The sequence below is a fragment of the Malaclemys terrapin genome, chromosome 1 (assembly GCF_027887155.1).
Source record: "Malaclemys terrapin pileata isolate rMalTer1 chromosome 1, rMalTer1.hap1, whole genome shotgun sequence".
Taxonomy (NCBI): domain Eukaryota; kingdom Metazoa; phylum Chordata; order Testudines; family Emydidae; genus Malaclemys; species Malaclemys terrapin.
Window position 1 is genome coordinate 46339126 of NC_071505.1, and position 26007 is coordinate 46365132.

The 26007-nt window shown below is 39.0% G+C and overlaps 1 protein-coding gene across 2 annotated transcripts in view; it reads right to left on the reverse strand.

The window, feature by feature from the left end:
* Positions 1-25894, reverse strand: part of CFTR (CF transmembrane conductance regulator) — a 136441-nt gene extending 110547 nt beyond the window's left edge. For both annotated transcript variants that reach the window (XM_054023602.1, XM_054023592.1), the window contains exons 1-3: positions 25784-25894; positions 12069-12179; positions 9950-10061 (exon numbers count right to left, since the gene is read on the reverse strand). In XM_054023602.1, coding sequence (XP_053879577.1) covers positions 9950-10061; positions 12069-12179; positions 25784-25836 — 276 coding nt within the window. In that variant the 5' untranslated portion in view covers positions 25837-25894. The remainder of the gene's footprint in view (positions 1-9949; positions 10062-12068; positions 12180-25783) is intronic.
* Between the last annotated feature and the right edge of the window lie 113 nt (positions 25895-26007).

Below are 26007 nucleotides of genomic sequence, written 5' to 3' on the forward strand. Positions count from 1 at the left end.
AATATATAAAACCGTGTTTTTAATTTATAAGGGGGGTCACACTCAGCAGCTTGCTATGTGAAAGGGGTCACCAGTACAAAAGTTTGAGAACCACTGCAATAGTGAAACCAGTCCATAGACTTTAAGAATATCTACTGCTCTTGAGAGATGTAGATGTTATAGTGCTTAAATTAGCAATAGGTTTCTAGATTTACTTTTCAAACTCATAGTGGAAAGATTTTATTCTCAAAATGTGTCTTCCTCATAAAGAGAAGAAAAACTGAAGAGAAACAATATAGCAATTAGTCCATTCAGCCTTTCCTGTGTGTGCTAGGTAAATTTAGCTCAGTCATGCCTGTGCTGGGTTTTTTGTTTGTTTGTTTTGTTTTGTTTTGTTTTTGAGGCCCTAATTTTAGCCTTCTGAACAACTGAGTTAATGACTCAGCACATTTGAATCCAGAACCACTTTAGATGCTGGTTCTTCACTCTAACCATTGGGCACCAATCTACCTTGTGTATCACTGGACCAAATAAGGCACAGCCAGATTCAGAATATGTCCTAAAGCAAATGTTAGCAGCAGAAATAGGATGAAACATAAGGGAAAGGATAGGAAATAATGAAAAGAGCATGAAATACAAATACTCTGGTATACCTATGTGGATATTCAGCGACCACTATATTTATCTTGGGCCTGAGATTACCTTTGCCTCTCATCTCTCCTTATCCCCCATTACTGCTGTCATTAAATCCTGCTGGTGTTTGCTCTGTGCCATCAGACTAGGTCTGTTTTCCCCCATTTCCTCTGTCCAGGTGTTGCTCAGTTTCTCGTTTTTGACCACTACGACCTCTTCCTCTCCACACACTCTACCTCTCACCCCACCCAAAATACAGATGCAAAAATCACCTGAGTTCCTTGATATGACTTTCTCCTTTATATTCTGTGTAAACCACAGAAGGGTTATGAAATATGAATGAGCTCAGTTGTTTGTTTAATTGTTAGTGCTAAGAACTTTGTGTGTGTGTGTGTCCCCTTCTCTCTTCCTGTCGTGTTTGTTTCTCTCCCAGCAAAGAGAGTGAGAGTGTCAAATACTAAACAAATAGAGAGTTCCAAAACTCTCTTTGTATAGATGTGTGATACACTGTAAATGTTCCTAAGTGGTGCCCCCAAGCTACTGAGTGCTAGGGATAGTCACCATGCAGAAAGAGAGGAAGACATAAGCTACCGGAGCTCAGTTGTAACTCAGGGTTTTCAGTGATAAATAGGTCAGGACTTTCCCCTTTGCTTTTTCTTTTCCTCGCTACACTCTTTAAATTATTTTTGGTTATCAAGATAACAGCATTAACTGCTTTTACATCATGTGCTACAATCTCATCTGAATAGAAAACGTAGTTGACTATTTCAACACAGGAAATGAAAGTTTATACCCTGAATAGACCACCTTTGTTAAGTACTACCTTTGCTGGATTAAATATAATTGTGTCAACACAAATACTGTAAACTTGAGTCCTGGTTTGACAAAGACAATAGTGTTCTTAGTAGGCAGAAGGAGGAGTGTTTACAAAACACACACACACAACATTAGGCAGCTGTGTTAAGACCATCTGCATCTATGAGCAGCAAATCACAACTTCATACATCTCATAAAAATGTAAAACAAGGACATGGGCAGTGCTTTCAAGGACATGGGCAGTGCTTTGTTTCACATTCCCTGAGATTCCAAGGTAAGTTTTATACAACTGTCTTAAGTATCATGTGCTCTGGTATTTATAATTTATTCCATTTATGCGTCAGCGGAAATACCATGCTCTGCTACTTTGTTTGTTGTCTATATAGAGATATCAAATACATTTTCAGCTAATTGAAGCAAGGTGATTTACCGGTTTACAGGAACATACAAAGAATAATGACTGGCAATGTGCCACATTATTTGCTATATCATGTTGGCAGGGGAGGTGGGAAGAAATTATTATTGTTTTCCAAGAGAGATCATATATGTGAGAGACTTATATTTAATACACACAGAGAAAGGCAAATTTAGGTATTTTTCATATTGTTCTGTCTTGTAATTCTGACAAGTTAACAGGTAACAAACATTAATATAACTTTAAACTAACTAGAATGTCATGCCTATCTGGTATGAGATATGTGAACCTGTGTGGGAACCAATAGGACTATTTAAAAAGAATATTCACCTACTGAGTCACTCTGAATTCTGCAGACATTAATCATAGAAATGTAGTGCTGGAGGCAACCTGGATATTTCATCAAGTCCAGCCCACTAAAGTTTAGGCAGAACCATGTCAACCTAGACCATCTCTGACAGGTGTTTATCCAAACTGTTCTTAAAAGCCTCCAATGATGGGGATTCCAAAACCTTCCTTGGAAGCCTATTCCAGAACTTCACTGCCCTTATAGTTAAAAGCTTTTCCTAATATCTGATCTAAACTTCCCTTCCTGCAAATTAAGCCAATTCTTTCTTGTCCTACCTTCAGTGGACATGGAGAATAATTGACCATGGTCCTCTTTATAACAGCCGTTAGCATATTTGTAGACTGTCAGGTCCCACCTCAGTCTTCTTTTCTCAAGAACAAACATGCCTTGTGTTTTTAAACTTTCCTCATAACCAGGTTTTCTAAACTTTTTATCATTTTTCTTGCTCTCTTTTGGATTATCTCCAATTTGTCCACATCTTTCCTAAAGTGTGGCACCCAGAATTGGACACAGTACTCCAGCAAAGGCTAGAATTCTAATCCTGCCCTTCAAAGTGCTTGCAACCCCTCCATGTTTGGTGTCATCTGCAAATTTTATAAGCATACTCTCCATTCCATTATTCAGGTAATTAATGAAAATATTGAATAGTACTGAACCCAAGACTGATCCCTAGGCACACACTGGATACTCCCTCCCAGCTTGACAGAGAACCATTGAGAACTACTCTTTGAGTATGGTCTTTCAACAAGCTGTGCACCCACTTTATAGTAATTTAACCTAGACAACATTTCCCTAGTTTGTTTATGAGCATGTCATATGCGACTATATCAAAAGCCATACTAAAAATCAAGATATATCATGGCTACTGCTTCCCCCTCTATTCACTAGGCCAGTAATCCTGTCAAAAAAGAAAATTAGGTTGGTTTGGCATGATTTGTTGTTTACAAATCCCTGCTGACTATTCCTTATTATCCTATTAGGTGCTTACTTGTTATAGTATCTTTCCAGGTATTAAAGTTAGTCTGACTGGTATATAATTTCCTGGGTCATCTTTGTTCTTTTTAAAGGTCAGTACAATGTTTGCCATTCTCCATTCCACAGGAACTTCACCTGTCCTCCATAAGTTCTCAAAGATAACTGGTATGGTTCTGAGATTGCTTCAACTCGTTTCTTAAGTACATTAGGAGGAATTTCATCAGGCCCTGCTGATTTGAATATATCCAACTTACCTAAATATTCTTTAGTATGTTCTTTCCAGATTTTGCCTTACATTCCTTCCCCCTAGTTGTTAATATTAATTGCGTTGAATATCTGGTAACCATTAACCTTTTTAGTGAAGACTGAAGCAAAATAGGTATTGAACACCTCAGCCTTCTTGAGTAGCACCCAACCCCATTTTTGCATGTTTCCATAGAGTAGCTCAGCAGTGGACACACAAATGGTCAGCTATAAAATTACACAACAGGAGAATTTCAGGAATATTCATTCTGTTACCTACATTTTAAGTGTTATAGTGTAAATGACAGCAGTAACAATTACCCAGGTATGGCTATATTGATTTATATTGCACCAAACTGCATTAGAAGTTAAAAAACCCAAACAAGTACTTTGAGAGCAAGGAGGGGGAAAGTTAAAACTGTTTCTGCATTTGTTTTACAGTTAATTTGCCTGAATGGACACTAACCAATATACTGTTATGCAAGTATGCTTGAAAGAGAGTATTGTACAGAGGTATTACAACTATGCGCACAACTAAGTGGTTAACTGGCTAGTAAATTGCTTGCAAGAAGTGTGGGGTTTTTTTTCTTTAAAGAGACGTCTAATGGTGGAGGAATATGAATGTTTAGGGCAGCAGGGAAGCAGATACACTGAACAAACTAGGAACAGTTTGATGCGCCTAACACAACAATTTTTGAAAGTGAATTATAGCATCCTAGGATGCCAGAATGCAAGTGTCTGCCCTTCAGTAACATCATTACCTAAGGTGCATGAGGTGTGTGTGTGTGAGAGAGAGAAATTATTAGATCTACTGAGAGCAGAACTGTGGTGCTGGTTGCAACAGGTGCTATACGAATAGCAGGAATTCAAAAGGAAAGCAAAGGTAAAACCCATATTCAGAGAGAGGCTGCAGAAGGGTATGGGACTGAATAAGATTTCTAATGGTGACCAACAAGTGCAACATGAAGGCACACACCCACATGCACCATTGGCTTAAGGCTCTGTTCCCACTTAAATCAATGGCAAAGCTCCCAGTGGGAGCAGGGCTTGAAAAGAAAATGTACAGCTTTGACAGAGGGATTTTCTCTTAGTGTTTGCCATAAAAACCAAGAGCTTTATCTCTTTGTCGGGTACTTGTCGTGAAAGGTACAGAATTTGCCTCCAGTGTGCTATGTTTCACACACATCCTTAATCTGATGGTCAGTGATTTCTTAAGCAAACAAGAATGTGGAGAATATGTACGATCAAGCTGTGAGTCAGCTTTGAAAGCCCACTGTTGTTCTGCCCACATCTACTTTCAAATTCTGCTTCATTGAATATGTTTCCATGGGGAAATTACCTTTCACATAAACACAGTCCCACCACCCCTCCACACACACAAATACAGGTACTTGCTCTTTCCAATTCTAAAGTCTGAGACACCCCCGCCCCCACCTCAATGCCACCAAATATCTAATAATGCACACACAACTAATTGAATCAGATTTGTTTTCCTGAAGCTTAACTTCAGTGGACACTGGGCTACACATCTGCAGCCACCTAGTCATCTGTCATTTGGAAGAAGAATTAAATATGAGACGTTGTCTAATTTTGTATATGTACAGTGAGTATGCAGATATAATAACCTGGATTGGGAGAGTTTCACAATAGTATACAGCACAATTTTACAGGGTTTTTGTTTTGGAATTTTTACAAAGCCTGAAGTCCTCACTCAGACTCCAGTGGGAATTGTGTTCATGAGACTCAACATCTGGCCCTATTCCAATGCTCCAATTGTCAGCCTTCGTTTTTCAGCAATCACTTTAAAAGTATCTTTTGGCCTGTATCAGATAGCTAGTTTCTAATCCATTTAATATTTTGAACATTGTTTTTGTATAGTGTTAACTTTTTAAACACAATGTCGTGAGGAATAAAGAGCTCTAATATGCAGCAGCCAGTGTCAGTTTATACTATTTTCTTGTTAATTTCTTTATGCAGAAAAAGTTAGGGCCAGAACCTTAGACTGAATGTTTGGCTGTAGGTGTGATTTCCCTTGTTTTTGTGAGTTTGAGCCAGACTCTTACAGAATCATTGCTACACACTAGCAAACCTTGACCTGTATACATGTTACAAAGGACTCATTGAACTGTCAGTTTTTCTGTATGTCTTTTCCCCATCATTGCTAATTACAAGATATTTTGTATAAACAGAGACTTCTCTTTCCTAATCAGTCTTCAAAGCTAATCCTTCTGCCACTGAATGATATTACAGTCCAGTGCTTGTGACACAAAAAAGGTTTCCTTGTTGGTGAATTATGAGGTCACAAAGAGGGATGGATTAAGGTTAACTGGCTCCCACAAATACCGACCTCAAAACCCTCAAAGATTCAAGATTTAAAGATAGCCCATTACTCCCTGCCCTATCTTCATTCCCACACCAAGAAATTCTAACTCCCTGCCTGAAAAGCTAATAGTATGTTAGGAACCATTAGGAAAAGGACAGATAAGTCACAAAAAATCATAATGCCACTATATAAATGCATGGTACACCCACACCTGAAAACTGTGAGCAGTTCTGGTTGCCCCATATCAAAAATGATATATTAGAATTGGAAAAGGTATAGAGAAGGGGAAAAAATGATTGGGGCACAGAATAGCTTCCACATGAGGAGAGATTAAAAAGACTGGGACTGTTCAACTTGGAAAAGAGATGACAGGGGAGGATACAATAGATGTCTATAAAATCATTAATGATGTGGAGAAAGTGAATAAGGAAGTGCTATTTACCCATTCTCATAACACAAGAACTGGGGTCACCTGATGAAATTAATAGGCAGCAGGTTTAAAACAAACAAAAGGAAGTATTTCTTCACACAACACACGGTTAACCTGTGGAACTCTTTGACAAATGATGTTGTGAAGGCCAAGACTATAACTGGGTTCAGAAAAGAACTAGATGCATTCATGGAGGATAGGTCCATCAATGGCTATTAGCCGATATGGTCAGGGATACAACCCCATGCTGTGGGTGTCCCTAAGCCTCTGTCTGCCAGATGCTGGCTCTGGATGACAGAGGATGGATCGTTCGATAATTGCCCTGTTTGGTTCATCTGGCATTTGCCACTATCAGAAGACAGGATAATGGACTAGATGGACAATTGGTCTGACACAGTATGGCCATTCTTATGTTCTTTTGAACCTGCCTGCTCCCCTCCTTTTGCACAGTCCCAAATCATCCCCCTCTTCACCTCTAAGGGAGTTGAGGGGTAGAAGTATCCCAGGCAATATCTCTTGAGAAGCTGATAAAATTCCATGAGTGCATTTGGGCATTCTGATGATTTTGTGGTGGGAATATATGAAATGAGGTTGGTGTGGATGTTAATCTTGCCTGGATTGGTGATTTCCCTGATTCTTAGTGATTATACATAGAGAAAATGCATTTGAGCAACCTGTTCTCAAAGATGCTTGATTAATTTTCTGTGGGAATACCAGTTCACGCAGACACCCAGATACCAGAGTGAAGCAGAAGCCAATGCAGGCTATCGAGCACAGATACACTATGCCCTCCAAGTAGATGAGCAGCCACAATCTGCACTAGCTGAATCTTCTCAGTATCCCCAAGTGGGCCAGAGTAAAATAATCAAATCCAGAGATAAAGAAGTAATAGAAAACTGTAATAAGGCGTGAATCCAAGAGAAATGTGTGCAACGTCAGCATGTAAATTAGTTGTCCTGCTGAATGTCACCAGGCCTGAATTTGAGTGTGTCTGTGTGGGCGTTCAAATTCAACAAAAACCTGTGTACTTCTGTTTCTTTTAGTATAGTGGCATTGAACATCACATTTTTAAAACTATTAACTTACAGTACTATGGCTCCCTCATTTTTGTTCCTCCTCTTTTTCACTTCCATTTCATCGGCACAATTTTCCTTCTAAAGTATGTTATGTTACTTTTCCTCAAACCCTTTGCCTTTTCCAGTGCACATTTCCCTCAGACTATCTTCTCCTCTCTCCTTCCTTCAATGTTCTATTCTCTCCTTCACTTCCTCATCTTCATTATTATTATATATTTGTATATTACAGTAGCACCTTCTCCAGTCAAGAATCTGGGTCCAACTGTGCTAGGCACTGGATAGATAAACAACAAAGAAGATGCTCCCTGTCCCAGAGAGCTCACAGTCTAATTTAGTCTTTGCCTGTCTGTACACACAAAGAGAGAGGGAGAATTGGTTGAATCCTGAGCTCCTATTTTCCTGCTTTGCATATCTTCACCAATGCAAAATAGTCAGAAAGCTACCTTAAAGAGGTAACCAAGGGAAAACAGAAGAGTATTCTGGTGGTGTATAGCAGGTAACTTCTTCAGGCAGCTCTAAACTTCCCCATGAATGGAGTGTAGGACAGGACAAGAGGAAGCAGAGTACATATCTCTCCAACCAGATCCTTGTTGGGGTAGCTTCTGACTGCAGACAGTGTAATTTAGAGGAGCCCTGAGGCTGTTCGAAATTATGCCAGGCACTATTTCAGATACTAGCCCACTGAAAGGTGGTTTAGGAGCCACTCTTCCCTGACACCTTTCCTCATCTGAGGATTGAGCCCAATATTTCTGTTAATGAATGGAGATATCCCATCTCCTAGAACTGGAAGGGACCTTGAAAGGTCATCGAGTCCAGCCCCCTGCCTTCACTAGCAGGACCAAGTACTGATTTTGCCCCAGATCCCTAAGATTCCCCCTCAAGGATTGCACTCACAACCTTGGGTGTAGCAGGCCAATGCTCAAACCACTGAACCATTCCTCCCTGTCTATCCAGAAATTGTGTCTGTCTGTCTATAGCTAGGAAAACAGAGACTTTTTGTATATGCAGTTAGAGAATTTTGATAAATCTGGTTTAAAAATGAAAAAGATCCTTTAACTCTTACATTCTTAACCTGAAAACTCCATAGAAGTGATTATTCAGCATCTAGTCTTTTATTTTAAAAATGTAACCCAACATGACAGAGTTCTTAAAATACTAAACTACACATGGCTGATGTGAATAGTCCAAAATATCCATTCAGTGCTCATAGACTCATAGACTTTAAGGTCAGAAGGGACCATTATGATCATCTAGTCTGACCTCCTGCACAACGCAGGCCACAGAATCTCACCCACCCACTCCTGTAACAAACCCCTAACCTATGCTTGAGTTATTGAAGTCCTCAAATCGTGGTTTAAAGACTGCTGTTGTGCATAAGAAGGGTTACCTTTAATTAATAAGAACATACGGTATGTAGTTGGTTCCACATGTTTTTGTTTTTTGTTGTTTTTTTTAAATGTGGTGGTTATTAAATAGTTTTTAAAAAGGAAGCAACAGGATTAACCAATAGAGGTAGGAGTGACGATTACATGAATGTAGGAGTGATGGAAGCCCTTTGCATTATGTGTCATTTCCTCCTCCTTAATTCTTTGAATGACAAGTCTAAATAACAAATCTTTTTCAGTAGTTTTGAAGCCAACACTTAGTTTTGATTTGTTTTTGTTTTTTTCCCCCAGATTAAACAGAATGCTAAATTTTACAACTTCCCGCTTCTTCATTGTATTGTCCTTTTAGACTTCCTGACTCCATTTTTTGTCTAATGATGCCCAGAGCTACAATCAATCAGCTGTATGAAATACCACTGTGTTTTTACTGACAAATTTGTCAGTAAATTGTAAATATGCACACATAGCCTCAGAACTTGTTAGCTGTAATGATGTCAATCAAGATTTGGCTTCAAAACTACTGAAAAAGATTTGTTATTTAGACTTGTCATTCAAAGAATTAAGAAGACGGAAATGACACATAATGCAAAGAGCTTCCATCACTCCTACATTCATGTAATCGGAAGCCATTATCTAAAACATCGCACCATTATACACATCCTTTGGGCCAAATATTACTTTCTGATGCACTAGCAGACATGCAAAAGAATGATGCCAATAGAGTCATTCCACATTTACACCAGTGTAATAGAAAGAATAATGTTACTCTTTTTTTCTTTCAACAGGGTAATGATACTATTGCAACATCAGCAATAAACCTGTTGCATTTGTTTGATCACAACGCTACCCTGACCTTAACCACAATACACCATAGAAACTAACAATCAGTTTTATACAATCTATTGGTAAAAATCCATAGTCTAAAGTGAAATTAAAATAAAATGCTGATTATGTGAATTGAACTCCTTTTCATGTAAATGGGAGATGCTCATGCAAATCACTGGTAGCATGCAATAATTTATTTTATATTGATAAAAATATCTTAATTCCAAAGGATATTAAAGAACTTTACTACTTCATAGACTAGATGTTAAAACCAAGGTCCTGATACATTTTTGGGGTTTAAGGCACCAAGAGCCAATTGTGAAACTCCACAAGCTATGTATACTCTGCCTCCCCAGTATCTGTAGCACCTGTGCCCTTGTAATCTTTACACACGTCACAGAGAAGAAAATGTAGTTCTTAGTATGATTCCTCAGTAATTTAGCAATCACCAGAATTGCTACCAACATTCAGAGTTTACTCAAAACAAGAACAAATCTTACCCCTAAATATAACATTATTCCATAAAACATAAATTTCCAGAAAAAGCACCGTCGAAGAGCGTTAATAAGTTTGGGTTTTTTCTTTGAAGTTGCCAACTCCCTGTCCCATTGTCTGAAAAGGAACCAAAAAACAAGACCATTAAGTTGTGTGAGCAAATATGTGAGTCTACAGCTCTAACATAGTTCAATTCACTCAAGTATATCCAAGGAGATTTAGCTAAGGTGGCTGATGAAACAAAGCCTTGCAGAGACCCCAAAGATCTGACCCTCATTGACTTGATAGCTCAATAAAAGTTCAAATCTAGTTCACCCACATATTTGGCAGATTTATATACTCAGCCATACATCACCCTGTAGGGAGTTAATTCATGAAAAGGTCACGTTGTATGTTTTAAAGAAACCTGCTGTACTTCTTAAGACCAATACACAAATAATATGCAAATAAAAGTTTTGGAGCTCCTCCAGTTCCTAGCAAGAAGAAAACAAAGAGAAGCTATTCTAAAATGTGACTTTTTAAAAATGGACTGATTAGTTTTTGTCACCACTGAAGAGACTTTTTGATGGTAGCCTCCTAGTGTACAGTATATCTTCCGTCAGAAGCAGAAAGACAAGTTTACTATTTATACAAATTATTTATTTGATAATTGTAAATTAATACTTTTAATCTTTGGCAAATAAATAAAGATAATGTGCATTCAAATGGAAAGATTAAGGAACTGGACACTTCCTGTATAAATTGTACCTTGTATCAATATTTATTAAGCATCATCAGAGTGCTCAGTACAGTACCAAATGGCAGAAGACAGTGACTAGTGATTTTGGGTGCCCAATTAAAGACATCTTAAGGGGTCTGATTTTCAGCAGGCAGATGCTCAGCACTATGTTATTTTTGAAAATGGACCCCACCACCACCACCACCAACTGCATTTTTAATCTAAATGGACAGCTTTAGCAATGCATATCCAATCTGTCCTGGATGATGGGGAAATATATAATGGATCTTTTAAAAAAAATAGTATGTGCAAGAGCTAGTAAATTAATCCCAGATCAATGGAAGTTAGGAGCCTACCCTTAGAGGACCTGGACCTTAAAGCCCTACCTTAGCTTCTCATTTAGGACCCATTCCTGCAAGCACCCCTTAGGCGAAACTGATGCCAGGGCCAGCACAAGGTCTATACACTACTTAAGACCCACATAATCCTTATTTTGAGTGAGGCGTTTTGCAGGCCCTCTATATGTGGGTGAATTTCACTCAATGCACAAAACTCCCATTTGACTCAATAGGGATTCCATGGGTGGAGGGCCTGTAGCACAGGCCACCTGGGTATGTTAACACTGATAGAAGAGTACATTTTAAGAAGGGATTTCAACAAAGAGAAGGTGGCTGTCTTTTATGCTAAAGGTGAGAAGGGATTTTCAGGGGTAAGTCAAAGCATGAAAGAGAGCATAAAGACGAAAATAGGGGAAGAATACAAAGAGAGCTGTGAGGAGAGAGGCACTGTCACAGTGAAGAAATGGGAGCAGGGATGTAGGCAGGAGTGAAGTAATGCAAAGGTCTTGCAGGAAAGAATGAGATGCCGGAACATGATACAGGAAGTCAGTAGATTTTTAGCTGTGGTAGCGAGTGGTGGAGGCCAAGGTGGTAATCAGGAAGGCCAGGGCAGAGGAGGCTGCCTAAGAGAAATAAGGAAACAACCAGCATTTTAGCCCTGGAGACTTAAAGGAAAGGATGGAATTTTTTTAGGGGTATAGGACAAAAAAACAAACAATAAGATGTGGTGATGACCTGGATATGGCAGGGAGGAAGGAGGTAGGGGTGTTGAACTGACACTGAGGTTATGAGCCTGGTGACAGACACAAAGTGACCCATTTTTTGGAAGCTACTACATAGCTTCAAAATTTTCTGAACTGAGCCATATTCCATTTACTGTCTGAAATCTGACCAGAGCTTAAAAACATCTGAAAACTCTATTGTTCCAGTGTCTCTGCTGTCAAGTTTCAATAAATTAATTAAGTTAACTAAGCTGATACCTCCACCATTTCTATCTCACTCTTCCAGACGTAGTTGCTGCCTTCCAGATCATGAGATAATGCTAACAAAATACATACTTTGTCATACCTTTCCAATTTTTCAGAAAGATTATCCGCCGAATCCGCAGAAGCGATTTGATATATGTCTGATAGTTCCAGACGTTGTCTATAACCCTTCTTCAGAACTGGTTTTGTCCATCTAAGCAGAAAGAAAATAATAACAACTATCAGTTTCTAAGGTTAATTCTGGAGTTGGTTTAGCTATTAAAGCACAATCCAGCATTGCACAGATAAGTCACTATACAACATATTATATAATAAACTATGAAACTATATTGTATTTACCAAGAATGATGTAGCTACTGAAAACATCTGGTACATATATATAGATAACATTAACAAACAGTTTCAGAGTTCTTACATTTGACCATTTGGGTCATGATCCCACTGGCTTTCTTACATACAAACTCTCATTATAGTCAGTAGGAGTTAACGGAGTAGAGGATTGGGCCCTTTGTGTTATATTTCCAGTAATTTATAGTCTCCATTATCATGACTATTAAATTACAAAATAATGTTATAGGTGAGATAGAAGTTATATTCATATAAGCAAGAAAATTCTAAATTACAGCATTAATTGCATGCAGAGCTGCTTGCATTGCATGTTACACAAGACCTTTTGAAGGCCTCTAAGTATAATGCGTGTGCTGAAGATATTTTTTCATCCCTAACTTCCATTTATTTTTGTCACTATGAAGTTAATACAAAACTTAAAGAGCACGTTCTTAGAGCAATAGACTGGTTTAACATTAATGGAGCTGTATTATTAATGAAAGTTACAATGCCAAATATCTATGCTTTCAGGGAATAACTTTGGTTAACAATTTTTGGACACTATCAGCTTGAGAATGATTTGGGAACTCATCTTACTGTATTGATGTCAGTTGCAACATTTCCACTGACTTCAAACAGAGCAGAAAGAGGCCCTTAAATTGCTGATCCATAGGGGAAATTCTTTATAAACCCTTGTCTGATCTATTCAGTATCTGAAATGCCTGCTACTCACTACGTGTGTTATAGAACACTATTCCCAAGTAACCCTGTTCATAATTTTATGTCATCATCTGTTAATAAGGTCATCTGAAGACACACAAGTAAAACAAAATACAATTAGCAAATGAATTTAAGATTTACTAAAAGTGATGGTATATTTTACAGATACCCAAGGTAACATGGAAAATATGCTTGGCTATCATTGTTAACTATGATACATTTTCTTCAAAATAATTGCATAGCTAATATGGAAAGAAACAGATTGTGAATGATCACTGTCTATGTGTATAAATGTGTGTCGCATAGACAAACATATGACTTAGGAATATGATAAAAATTGTGATCTAACAAACATAGATTTCAAAATAGTTACCATCTAAGAGCAAAAGACCTGCATAATTTATTGCCAAGAAAAGACAGTCTGTAACTAAGGATCAAACAAATCTTCAGGCAAAAAATAAGGAATGTTTTAAAGTGGTTACTTAGAGTTGCTTATTGGAGATGAGTCTTGGTGTAGATTTAACTGTGTGTTTGTGTACATTATATTAAAAAAATGGACCAGATTCTCAGCTACACTAAGGCCCCATTACATTGTCAGCATAAAGAGGCCCTAAAATGGATGAAAATGTAATACAGAACAGTGTACAAGGGCCTCGGTGTAAATGAGAGTCAGGCTCATAGTGCATGTGTGTATGTGACTGTATGAAAGTACATGTGTAAACACAATCTAATCTATCATTTTAAAAGGCAATTAATCATATGAAACATAAATCAATAATCCTAGTTATTCAGTACATAAAGCACTTGGGGAAATTAAATATTTCCCAAGTGGACATTTATATCTAGCTTAAACACCACAGAGAATGTGCTTTCAGTAATAAAAGGATTGTTTTTTATTGCTGCAACAACAGAAATGTACAGTTCCAGATAAATTGTTTGGTCTCAGCTCAGTCCTTAACTGCAGTTTACATGAAAAGGCAGACACTGTTCATATGTCACAGTAAAGCCAACTGTCAGACTCTGTTCTGAAGAACCATAGGAAAAAGCGTATGTGTTCATGAACTTTTTGCTACTGGAGTTAGTGGTCAATGACTTCAGAAATTGATTTCTAATTCATTTTAATATGTTCTGTACTTAAAATAAGCTTGAAAACTGTAATAAGCAAACCCTACCTTACCTATTTTGAGACAAGGGGGGAAATGATTTACAGTTTCATAGTCCATATATATTGCATTATTTCTTTTCACACATTTTCCTTTATTTGTATTTTTTATTAGAATCGAACTGACCAGTTTGCCACAGACTGAAGAAACAAAATTGATTGTAGTTGGAGCGAGCAGAGTGACTGTTATAGAAAAACAGCATGATATAACACAGGTCTACTGTACCCATGAAAATGTGGCTTGAGTTGCTGATCAACTACAATTCTCCCTCATCCTTAACTGTGTGTATTTCACGCACCCAAATTAGTTTGTAAGTGCATAGGTCCCTCCTTAAAGACTAGTTTGACTCAACCCTGTGGGCATAAGTGGAATCTCCACCCATTGGAGCAGCTGCACTCAACCTGGATTCACCTTATGGGCAGGCAAAGCAGTACTAACATCACCTTCCTCCAGGGATTCCACTGAAGGTGCTTCTCTCAACAGCAACCAAGATTGTAGAAGACTCTGGTGGTGGAAGCAGTGCCAGGACATGCTGGCTCACGGCTGGTCCACATTTAAAATTTAGGTCAACATAACTACATAACTCAAGGGTGTGAAAAATCCATACCTCTGAACACTGTAGCTATGCCAACCTAATCCCAGGTGTAGATACAGCTTCTGTCAATCTAACTACCGTTGCTTGGAGATGTGGTGTTCCTACAGGAATCGAAAAGCTTCAGGCTGTCTCGACACTACAGGGTTATGCCACTTAGCTACAAAGCTGTAGCTATGCCGGTATAACCCCCATAGTATAGCACCCCATGGCCTCAGTGCATCTCCTGGATGCTCTAGCCCTGTCCCCTCCCCAGCCAGCTCTGTTCAATTTGTGGGCTGCTGCATCAACTAGCTTCAGACTGCTGTGCGTAGTGGTGTTAAGAGGCAGCTTGCAATTATGCTTGTCCCTCAAGGTGGGTTTTCAAAAACTCCTTGGGTTTTGCTGTCAGGAAGCAAATCCTGCTTGTATGTGTTTTAAAAGCACCATGCACATCCATAAATAACCCATAATAATAATAATTTGGGGGGGGGCAGATTCACCAGATTTTTGCACTGGTCTGGTGATGCTAAATTATGCTAGCCAGTTAAGCCAGTTTTATAGATGATTTGCAACACCAAAGCAGCACAATGGAGCCAGAGCAACCCTTAATTTGTGAGATAACAACATTAATTCCTAATTTCTGGTTCTCATTTCTGTTGTCAGTGAGAAATAATTTTTGAAACAAAGAAAGCAAGGAGGAAGGGAAACAGATTGGCCTTAAAGCATTATACTGTATTAGCAAATGCCACCGGATTACTGGCTGGCATTTAATGAACTCTTTCACAGAGAAACCTGTAGTGCTGTCAGTCTTGCAACTAACTAGGGATGTTATTATGGGCACACATACATGAAACCCAGCTGGAGACAAGTTTCAAGGGTGAACTGTAGGTAAGAAAAAAAGAAGGAAAACAAGTTCCACCTCTTCTATTGACAGCCTGGTAACAAAATACACACCATAAGGATACAAGACACAAGATACCATGTACGTGACACATTGTTTTAACTTTTCTTTTGTTTGTTTTCTAACTAACCTTTTTCTTTAACATTCCCTCCCTTTAGCACTCTACAATACATCTCTTATTGTAGCTATTTGCTCTTCCGGTTTGCTCAACCTTATCCCACATGAGAAAATGCAAACCTATTGGATGAACTTCTCTGCCCTGCTAGAGAGTACTACCTTTTCTCTGTTAGCTGATGTTGTCTTCTCAACATGGCCAAATCCTGGCCCTGCTTAAAGCTGCTTCCTACCCCTCTGAAGTCACAAGTAGCCTCAAAGTTGGTTTAACCAGCAATGTGGGTTTTTCCCCAGAATAGAGGAATCCCTGGTATGGACAAAACATATCTGGCCCACCCCCTCCCCAGCCCTTATGTAGACATGCAGGTGTAGAAGCAGGCATGGCCAAAGAACTACTTTGCTGTAGCCAAAATGTGGAAATTCAGCTGTGGCCCCTGCTGCAAGGTGTGCAGAGGAGCTGCCCTGCAGGAATTCTGACTTACTCTGACATCATTTCAACAGGTGCTGTGTACACTACTACACACTTGGTCAGCTCTATTGACTGTTACAAAGGAGATCCTGGCTCTGCTGTCATCCTGTTTAGATAGCTGACAAAAGGGGACTTTTTGTAAACTTTCATAGAGTTAGAAGAGACCTTAGGAGACCACCTAGTCTAACCCCCTGCTCAAAGCAGGGCCAATCCCCAGACAGATTTTTTCCCCCAAATCCCTAAGCGGCCCTCTCAAGGACTGAACTCACAACACTGGGTTTAACAGACCAATGCTCAAACCACTGAGCTATCCCTCCCCCCTTCAGCTCAGAGCTGACTGGACAGCTGAGACCAAGTAACCAACACACAATTCTGAGCTCCCACCACATGCCAGCAACAGACCAGCATGCATGGACAGGTTGGACTGACCCAAAGCAGGGAGGGGATTGCACTGGCATGGGGCAGAGGGTCTGTGTGTATTTAGCTATGCAAGGGGAGATGTATGCTGTAAGAGGGGCAAGGGAATGTGTGTAACCCCTGCTAGAGATCCTTGACCTAGGGGTATTCCTGCTTTCCCAGGGTTAGATAAAAGTGTTCTATTGTTAAGTGTGGTGCTTATTAAATATAATAAAATAAAAAATAATTAATGGAGATATCCCATCTCTTAGAACTGACCTTGAAGGTCATTGCGTCCAGTCCCCTGCCTTTACTAGCAGGACCAAGTACTGATTTTGCCCCAGATCCCCAAGTGGCCCCCTTAAGGATTAAACTCACAACCCTGGGTTTAGCAGGCCAATTGCTCAAACCACTGAGCTATCCCTCCCCCCTTATTCTAGGAGTTAACGCTGGTCTCCCTAGGAAGGAAGGTTGATGTTTGTGACGAGGCCTATGGCTGAGACCTGGAATCCTTTCCCCAACCCTGGGAGCTTGACTTTGTGCTTGAATCAACATGGCTAGTAGAGGGAAGTGCATATCTCACACCCACTTTACACCTGTGATGGCAGCTTCATTCCAGGTGTGAAATTTAACCTTCAGGGAATGGCAGGCAGTGCATAGCCAGGTGAGGACAGCTTTAAAGCATGGCTGGAGAACCTTCAGAGCATCCACAATGCAACAATTTATCACCAGCAGCACTACCACTTCCTGGAAATGCATTGTGCAGTCTCAGGTCTCCCAAATGCAGGGTTTGTAGGTGTCTTGTTTCATTCCTCCGTTCTGTGAGCTTTCCACCACAATGGGACCAACACCCCATGTATTTCTCTAGCTGAATCAAACCTCTAACATTATTCTCCACTTACCATAATTTTAAAACATTCTATATGAAATCAGACATTAGGATAGAAAATGCTTATACAACATGTTGCATTAATTTTGTATGGCTGAGATATATTTCTTTGCAGCTCTGAAGGAGCATGATTAAAATATGAGAAAAAAATTGAACAAATATTCTGAACATTATATTTATTGCTTCAAAGAGTTGGAGATAAATGTGGATCTTATTAATTTATATGCTTTCTTTGCAGATCACTAAAACTGAAGAATTAAATTTCTCTCTTAATGAACATTTGTGTTTGCTGTCAAGTGTTATTTAACATGGAAAACATTTAGCTGCAATATCATTGACTATGCCACTAACTGTGAATAGCACTGTTTGTAGAATAATCAATGTTCTGTTGAAACCCCAGGGTCCCAATAGCTAATCTTAATGAGAATTACTCAATGGAAAATCTTGGACAAGATTTACATTTTTTATGACCATTTTCAAATATGTGACATTTATTCTGGCTATTGCCCAGGATTCGCCACTGAGTAATATGATCTAGAAGTGGCTTCTGGAATCCTGCCTTTTTAGCAGAATTTTGATTTTTCCTTTGCATAGTGCTTTTTACAGCTAGTAAGATGGTCAATACTACTTCATGTTTTTGAGGTATTATAACTATGAATCCCAGTCTATATGTGAAAACCAAAATAGGGCACATTCTAGGAACAAAGATACACATGTGGTGTGCCATATAAGGGTAAAAGATATTAAATGCATTAAAGTCTGTCATTATTTGATTTGGATAGGTAAATGTGAAGCTTGTCATAAGCTACAGAGATACATCCACTGAACTTTCAATTACAGAGTGGATCCATGAAAGAACACAATGTCAGCTATTAGTTGTAAACAGGTCTAGCAATAATATTTAGTTGCTAAAGCACGTAGCAATGGAAAAGCTGGCTCAAGAGAAGGCTCTTTTGTTTTTAGATATTAATTAATTCTGAGTCAATGAACTAACCTCACTTCACGCTGTCTTTTACCTGGGAAATATGGTTTGTACCCCAAAATATCTGTCCCTTTTTTAAAAAAAATTACCATTTGTTTCAATGTTATTTTGAATATATTTTTTAAAGTATTAGGTTAGTTTTCTAAAATTATTTGAAATAGTTCAATAGTAAGATGTCTTTAGATTTTAAAATTAACTTTAGAGAAATCTGTTAAGTTCTGTATAAGTCAGAAGATGAACAATAGCAATAAAATGACTAGACATGTTGTATAGGTCAGAAAGGGCCAAATCTTATTTCTATTTTTCACAGAAATAGTCTCAATGAGTTCAGCTGGAGTCCTCGGGTGACTAAGGTGAGCAAGATTTAATCCTGAATCTTGTATCTATCAGGACTAGAATCAGAATTAATTATCAGATCTACAGTAATGGTCTTTCTACTGGCAGACTAAAATATCTGCTCAGTTTTCAACAGTTAAGAAAGAGGACCTGGACAGCTAAGAGGCGAAACCAACAGCTTTGCAAATTTAGGACAACCACAAGTAGTGTGAAATCATTTTGCAAAAGATTGCACAGTTTGCAAATACAATCACTTTGGTAGTCACAGGTTTGTTCATTAAAGTCTGGCCATTTCGTGTCTTGGCAGAGACCTCAAAATATCCATTCTTTCGAATATCGCCCAGCAAGAACATTTTGCCACTAAAACCATGAGTTTCCCTGGGTTTGACACACTCATTGTCCATCTACACCTTTATGGGCACATTACGTACTGAGGTCCAGTGTAGTTTTCACATGCTATTCAAAAAGTTGTGGAATAAAAGCATTTCATCAGAGAGAACTTTTCCAAATCTACAGTTTATTCCAGCACCACTGACTTATTTGTGAACAGAACTAAATATCTTATTGAACAATTGACAGGGCCGTTAACTGGGATTAATGAAGAAATAAACATCCATGGGTAAATTGACATCTTCTCAAATTCTTCTCCCATGCAAGAGAAATTACTATTCCCATTGAAGTGAAAATATGTCAAACGTGGGTATTCAAGAGAGCAAGAATTCCTATATGTATCTTTTGTATGGAACTTGATTGTAATAGCTTGTTTCAGGTACATTCTGAATTAACTTTCCCACACATGAAGTATGATTTGGTGGTTGAAGTACTGGTCTGGGACTCAGGAGGTCTGGATTCATTTCCTCCTCTGCCACAGACTTCCTGTGTGATGTTGGGAAAATCACTTAATCTCTCTGTGCCTCAGTTACCCATCTGTAAAATGAGAAAAATACTTCCTTTTCCCCACCCCTTGCCTGTATTGTCTATTTACACTGTAAGCTCTTCAAGGTGGAGACTGTCTCTTACTACATCTTTGTACAGTGCCTAGCACACGAGGTCCTTGATCTTTATTAGAGCTTCTAGAGGCTACTATAATATAAATAATAAGATGGCTTTCACTGTCAATTTTTAGTAATTAAAAATACTTCAAGGATTTAACTGCATTGCCCTCCTTCCTGATAAAATAGAATAAGTGTAAAAAATGGATAAGTTCTTAAATATTTCAAATATTTATTCTGGTTTAAATGTACATACCCATTACAAGTTTTTGTCCTATCACAGAGCTAAGAGCCTTTTGGCATCTTTCAGAAAACTCAGACACATGTTGATTTGGGCAGTTGTATTTTGGATGGATGAAATAGCCATATAGGAAGAGGTTCCATTAGTTGCTGTGGAACTAGTACTTTTGGCTGTTAACTGAAACATTGGTGGTTCAGACTTACCCAGGGATGGACTTTAAACATGTTAGCAGAGGGAGAATTGCACTGGGATTGAAATGACAGGATTTGTAATATGGAGATCAGAGTACTAGTCCAGGTTATACAACAGATTTCCTCTTCCACACTGGAGACATTTCTTGCACCCAAATTTTAAAAAGTGGACTCAAATTTTGAATGCCAATCCTCAAAACCTTAGGGGCTGATTTTCAGAGATGCTCAACACCCACAGCTGTCACCGAATTCAAATCGGATTTATCAGTGCTCAGCACCTTTGAAAGTCAGGCCCTATATGCTAAAAGTTGGACACCAAAAAACTGATGTGTCCAAAGCTAGGGGCCACTTCTGCAAATGTGGGCATTAATCTCTATGTATCATTTACCTCAGCTACAAAATAATGATACTTATTATATTTATATAAATATAATATTTTTCCAATTTCACAGGGACATGGTGACAACTAATGAACATATGTAAAGTACTTTGAAATCCTTGGCTGGAAGGTGCTGTCAGTGTGCAAAGCGGGCATTTGCTTAACTTCACACACTAAGTAGTCCTCGTGAAGACAATGGGATTACTTTGTCTAAGGCTACATCTACATTGAAAATTAATGTGTAATTGTGGTGCAAGTTGGCATACCCACACTAGCTTTGATCTAACTGGCAATGCAGGCTGGTCAACCCAGCAGATACCCATTTGGGATCCTGGGTGTGTACTTGGGTTGCTAGCCTGCACCAGGTTCCATGCTGACACATCTTCATTGCTGCTGTTTCCCATGCTAGCTAAATTAAAGCCAGAACAGGTATGCTTACTTGCACTGCAATTACACCTTAATTTGTGGTGTAGACATATCCTAAGTCTTTCCTGGATCAGGGTCTATTTTTTGAGTCAAGATTCATTCAAGGTCAGAAGGAACCAATGATGATCATCTAATCTGACCTCCTGTATAACACCAGCCATAGAACTTCCCCAAAATAATCTCTAGAGCAGATATTTTAGAAAAACATCCAGTCTTGATTTGGAAATTGTCAGTGCTGGAGAATCCACTATCACCCTTGGTAAATTGTTCCAATGGTTAATTACTCTGAATGTTAAAGATTTACACCTCATTTCCACTGTGAATTTGTCTAGATGAGAAGTTTCCAAAGCACAGACTAGTGTCTTGTCATGAGGGGTAGAAAGGAAGAAATATATTCTGGAGCTATGGTAGAAATAGAAGTAGCACAATTATAACTTGTGTAAATCATAGAATCATAAGACTGGAAGGGACCTTGAGAGGTCATCTAGTCCAGTCCTCTGCACTCATGGCAGGACTAAGTATTATCTAGATCATTCCTGACAGGTGTTTGTCTAACTTGCTCTTAAAAATCTCCAATGATGGAGATTCCGCAACCTCACTAGGCAATTTATTCCAGTGCTTAACCACCCTGACAGCTAAGTTTTTCCTAATGTACAACCTAAACCTCCCTTGCTGCAATTTAAGACCATTGCTTCTTGTCCTATCCTCAGCAGTTAAGAAGAACAATTCTTCTCCCTCCTCCTTGTAACAACCTTTTACGTACTTGAAAACTGATATAATATCCCCCCTCAGTCTTCTCTTTTCCAGACTAAACATACCCAATTTTTTCAATCTTCCCTCATAGGTCATGTTTTCTAGACCTTTAATCACTTTTGTTACTCTTCTCTGGACTCTCTCCAATTTGTCCACATCCTTCCTGGAATGTGATACCCAGAACTGGACACAGTACTCCAGTTGAGGCCTAATCAGCGCAGAGTAGAGCAGAAGAATTATTTCTCGTGTCTTGCTTACAACACTCCTGCTAATACATCCCAGAAGGATGTTTGCTTTTTTTGCAAGTGTTACACTTTTTGACTCATAATTATCATGTGGTCCACTATGACCCCCAGATCCCTTTCCACAATACTCCTTCCTAGGCAGTCATTTCCCATTTTGTATGTGTGCAACTGATGGTTTCTTCCTAAATGGACCGCTTTACATTTGTCCTTATTGAATTTCATCCTATTTACTTCAGACCATTTCTCCAGTTTGTCCAGATTATTTTGAATTTTAATACTATCCTCCAAAGCACTGGCAACCCCTCCTAGCTTGGTATCGTCTTCAAACTTTATAAGTGAACTCTCTATGCCATTATCTAAATAACTGATGAAGATATTGAACAGAACTGGACCAAAACTTATCCCTGCGGGACCCCACTCATTATGCCCTTCCAGCATAACGTGGAATGTTTTCCACGTAAAATGTTTTCCTAGTAAAAGTTGTTGTTACTTACCTTGTTTACTTTTCATTTCTTCAGTATGAAAAATGTAATTTTCTAAATCAAAACTTGCTTCTTTATTCATAGTTATAAATGATTCAGAAAATAGCTAATTTTTAAATTATGAACTTTTATAGTCTATACAATCAAACCTCTCTTTCTCTTTTTGCAAGCCTGGATCATTTTCTTTAATAGTCATACAAAAAGAGAGTATTCCCTTGTTAAAAGTCCATATGTGACATTGCTCCTTTATAAAACTTGTTATTGTCTGAACTTCTTTTTGGGGCAGGGATTGGAAACATTTTTAAAGAAAATGTACAAATACAGTATTGAAATGTATCTACCTTAACTACATTAGTTACAAACTAAGACCCAAATTCCACACTCAGCTATGCTCACATAACTCCCAAGCAGGACAGATGCATCTAAGCAAAGAATCTGGCCATAGGTTTGTAGAAAGTAATCTATTATTTAATGTTTCATATGCTGTCATCAGATAGCTGAGAACCACTATGATGAATCATATGTTTATCACTGAGAATCTCCTGGTGGATATCTTCTCTGCAAATTTTGCCACAATTATTTCAAATGGTCCTATAGTGACCTTCAGTCTATTACATTACATTACATCCAGATTGGCATTTTACAAATACAAAGCTTTGAAAGAAGCATAACCCAGTAGACACGTTTTAAGTGAAGATTTCTTAAACTACATGGAGATAGATTATGAGACAATGTTAAATAATTGTTGTTAATAGGAAAAGTAACTTTTTCTTCCACATCACTTTATAAACAAAGGAAGGACTGACTCCTTGATTTTATTTCAGCTGCTCTGTTCATGCTACATTAGAACATTAGTACTTGAGAGCACCACACCTGGTCCATGAGATAGCATTTAAGCCAGATGCTTACAGTTAAGCACATTCTTAAGTGCTTTCTAAATGAGGCTGCTTTCTTGAACTGGGGCTGCTCTTGTTATGCAGATACAATTACACACCAAAATGAAATTCTACAATTTTAGAAAAACTCAACCAAATTCAACTTTTTTATCACAACTTTATGGGATGAACCAGTTTATTGAGTCTACAAGTGTCTACCTAATGCTATGCAAGAATATTGTTCTGGTTTTGTAAAGTTAGTATTTCTTAGAGTATTCACATAGTATTTCTTAAATTTTGTTCACTTCTTATAACTTGACAATTTCACTTGTTGCTGTATGGCAGCTTGCTTTCTAGCAACTAGAGTAGCATAATTTTTCCCCCCCCTGAAATTTATCTTGACCCTATGAGACAGATACTCTATTTGGGTACCTGAACAGTGAAGGCATGTATTTTCAAATAAACTAATACATTTTCATAGATTAAAAAATATGTTGGCTTTTGAACAGACAAATATTTAACAAAAAAGAACTATGTATTCTGGCACCCTTCCAAAAGAAAAATTTTGATGCAACTCTTAACATTCATCAGTTTTCACATCTAACTAGTTTTAATCTATTGATATATCAGATAAAATATTCCAAAAGTATTGACTCCTAAAATAGATTATACATTATGAGAAGGAGTAGAGGAATCACTCGTAATGTAAATGTCCTGGACATCAAATACACAGAAAACTTTGTAGTACCAGAAATTTATTATTTTATCAGGTTCATTCACTGTGGAGGTATGCCCATATTCTACAATGGGGGGGGAGGGGTTGTGTTTATCCATAGGAAGTTTATTTTCACTGGGTTGATTTTTCTTCTGTCAAATTAATTATTATTATAAAATGGTTTAAATGTTGATGACAGGAGAAGGAAACATTTTGAGTATATATTTAGTACATCTCTTTAAAACAGAGTAATAAGTATGTTATTTTAGTTGCCTCTTGGTTTATATTTATTTCAGTTTCACAACAGGCCTGATCCAAAGCCCACTGAAGTCAATAGAAAGATTCCCCTTGACTTTAAGTATCTTGGGTCTTATCCAAAGCCCATTAAGTACGTGCTTCACATTAAGCATGTATTTAAGCCCTAGTTTAGACCATGGACATTTTGCCCTAAGCAGGGATCAGAAATAAATTATTTTCTTTTCTTGCATTGTATTAATTGAGGCATAAGCATCGAGATTCTAAGATACTGTATTTACTCTGCGAGGTACCCTAGAAATAACTAAGATGAAAACAAAATAGAGCCTGGACTAGTCTCCCAAAAAGCATTTTAAAAGAGGCATAGTTATCCTGAAATCTAGTCATTTTAAAAAAAGTAAGCTAAAAGTTGTCTGAGGTACCACACCTACCAGAATCCTCCTACCATTCATAATCACATTTTCGATTTTATAAACGGATTTTTCACCCCTATTGCTGCGTGTAGGACCCCCACAAACGGCAAGGAAAACTACCTCGCTGCGTGAAATTGGGTGTACCCAGTATGCTCTCAGATGCCCAAAGTTGGGGAAATATAGAGAAGGATTTTTGTCTTTCTAATCTCTCTCTAGTATAACATCAGGTGTTACTTGTAACAGCTCCAGGTAAAAGGATTTCAAATGTGTGATTTCTATGTTGTCCCACTGTGTGTGGTGGGTGAGGGGGACGAAAAAGAATCCCTTGTACACACAAGAAGAAGAGAAAAGGGACTAGGGACTTTCGTCCCCATAGGACACGTCTCAGTCGGAAGCGAGATTTATGTCTAAGGTGTCCCTAAGATCACTTTTAAAAAAACGTGCTTGCAAAGCAAATTTCCCCGAAGTTCTCACACCTTGGAGTTAAATGTACAACAGCCAGGCTCAGAAGTAGAGCAATTTACCAAAGGTTGCGCACATAATCTACCATAAAGGAATTTACCCAGTATGGATGTGATCATTTATGACACTTGCACAGCCGCCCCTTGTGTTCAAAACACGGGCACGAGGTGCCAGGGAAGACCACGGCGCGAAGATCCTCCTGGAATAAACCAGGAGAGCGCGGCTCTCTTTGCAAAACATTCCGGGGCTAATGGGCGCAAGGCAACGTGCCCGAAGGAGACTCGGCTGAGGGTCCCGGGCTCCAGACGGGGCAGCCCTGCGCTCGCGCGCAGTCACTACCCGCTGCCAGTCCCCCGGGGCCCTCCGAGGCGCGCGGCGGACACAATCTGGAGGCTGAGGGTGCAGAGCGCCGGGGGACCCAGCCTAGCCACACCTCGCATGCCGCCGCCCGCTGCAGGGTCATTCCCCTCGCCCCCGTCCCCAGCCCCGGCTCTTACCTGAAGAAAAGCTTGGAGAAGACGTTGGCCTTCTCCAGAGGGGACCGCTGCATGGTGCCCGGGCCGCCTGCCGGGCGGCGCTAGGCGCAGAGAGCTGCAGCGGCGCTAGCTAATTGCTAAACTCTCCCGCGTCCGCTCCGCTCCTGCGGCTCCCCCACCTTATGCACCCTGCCCGCGCTGATGTCATTGCCTCCCTGCTTCCCCTGCCCCTCTCCCCGCCTCTG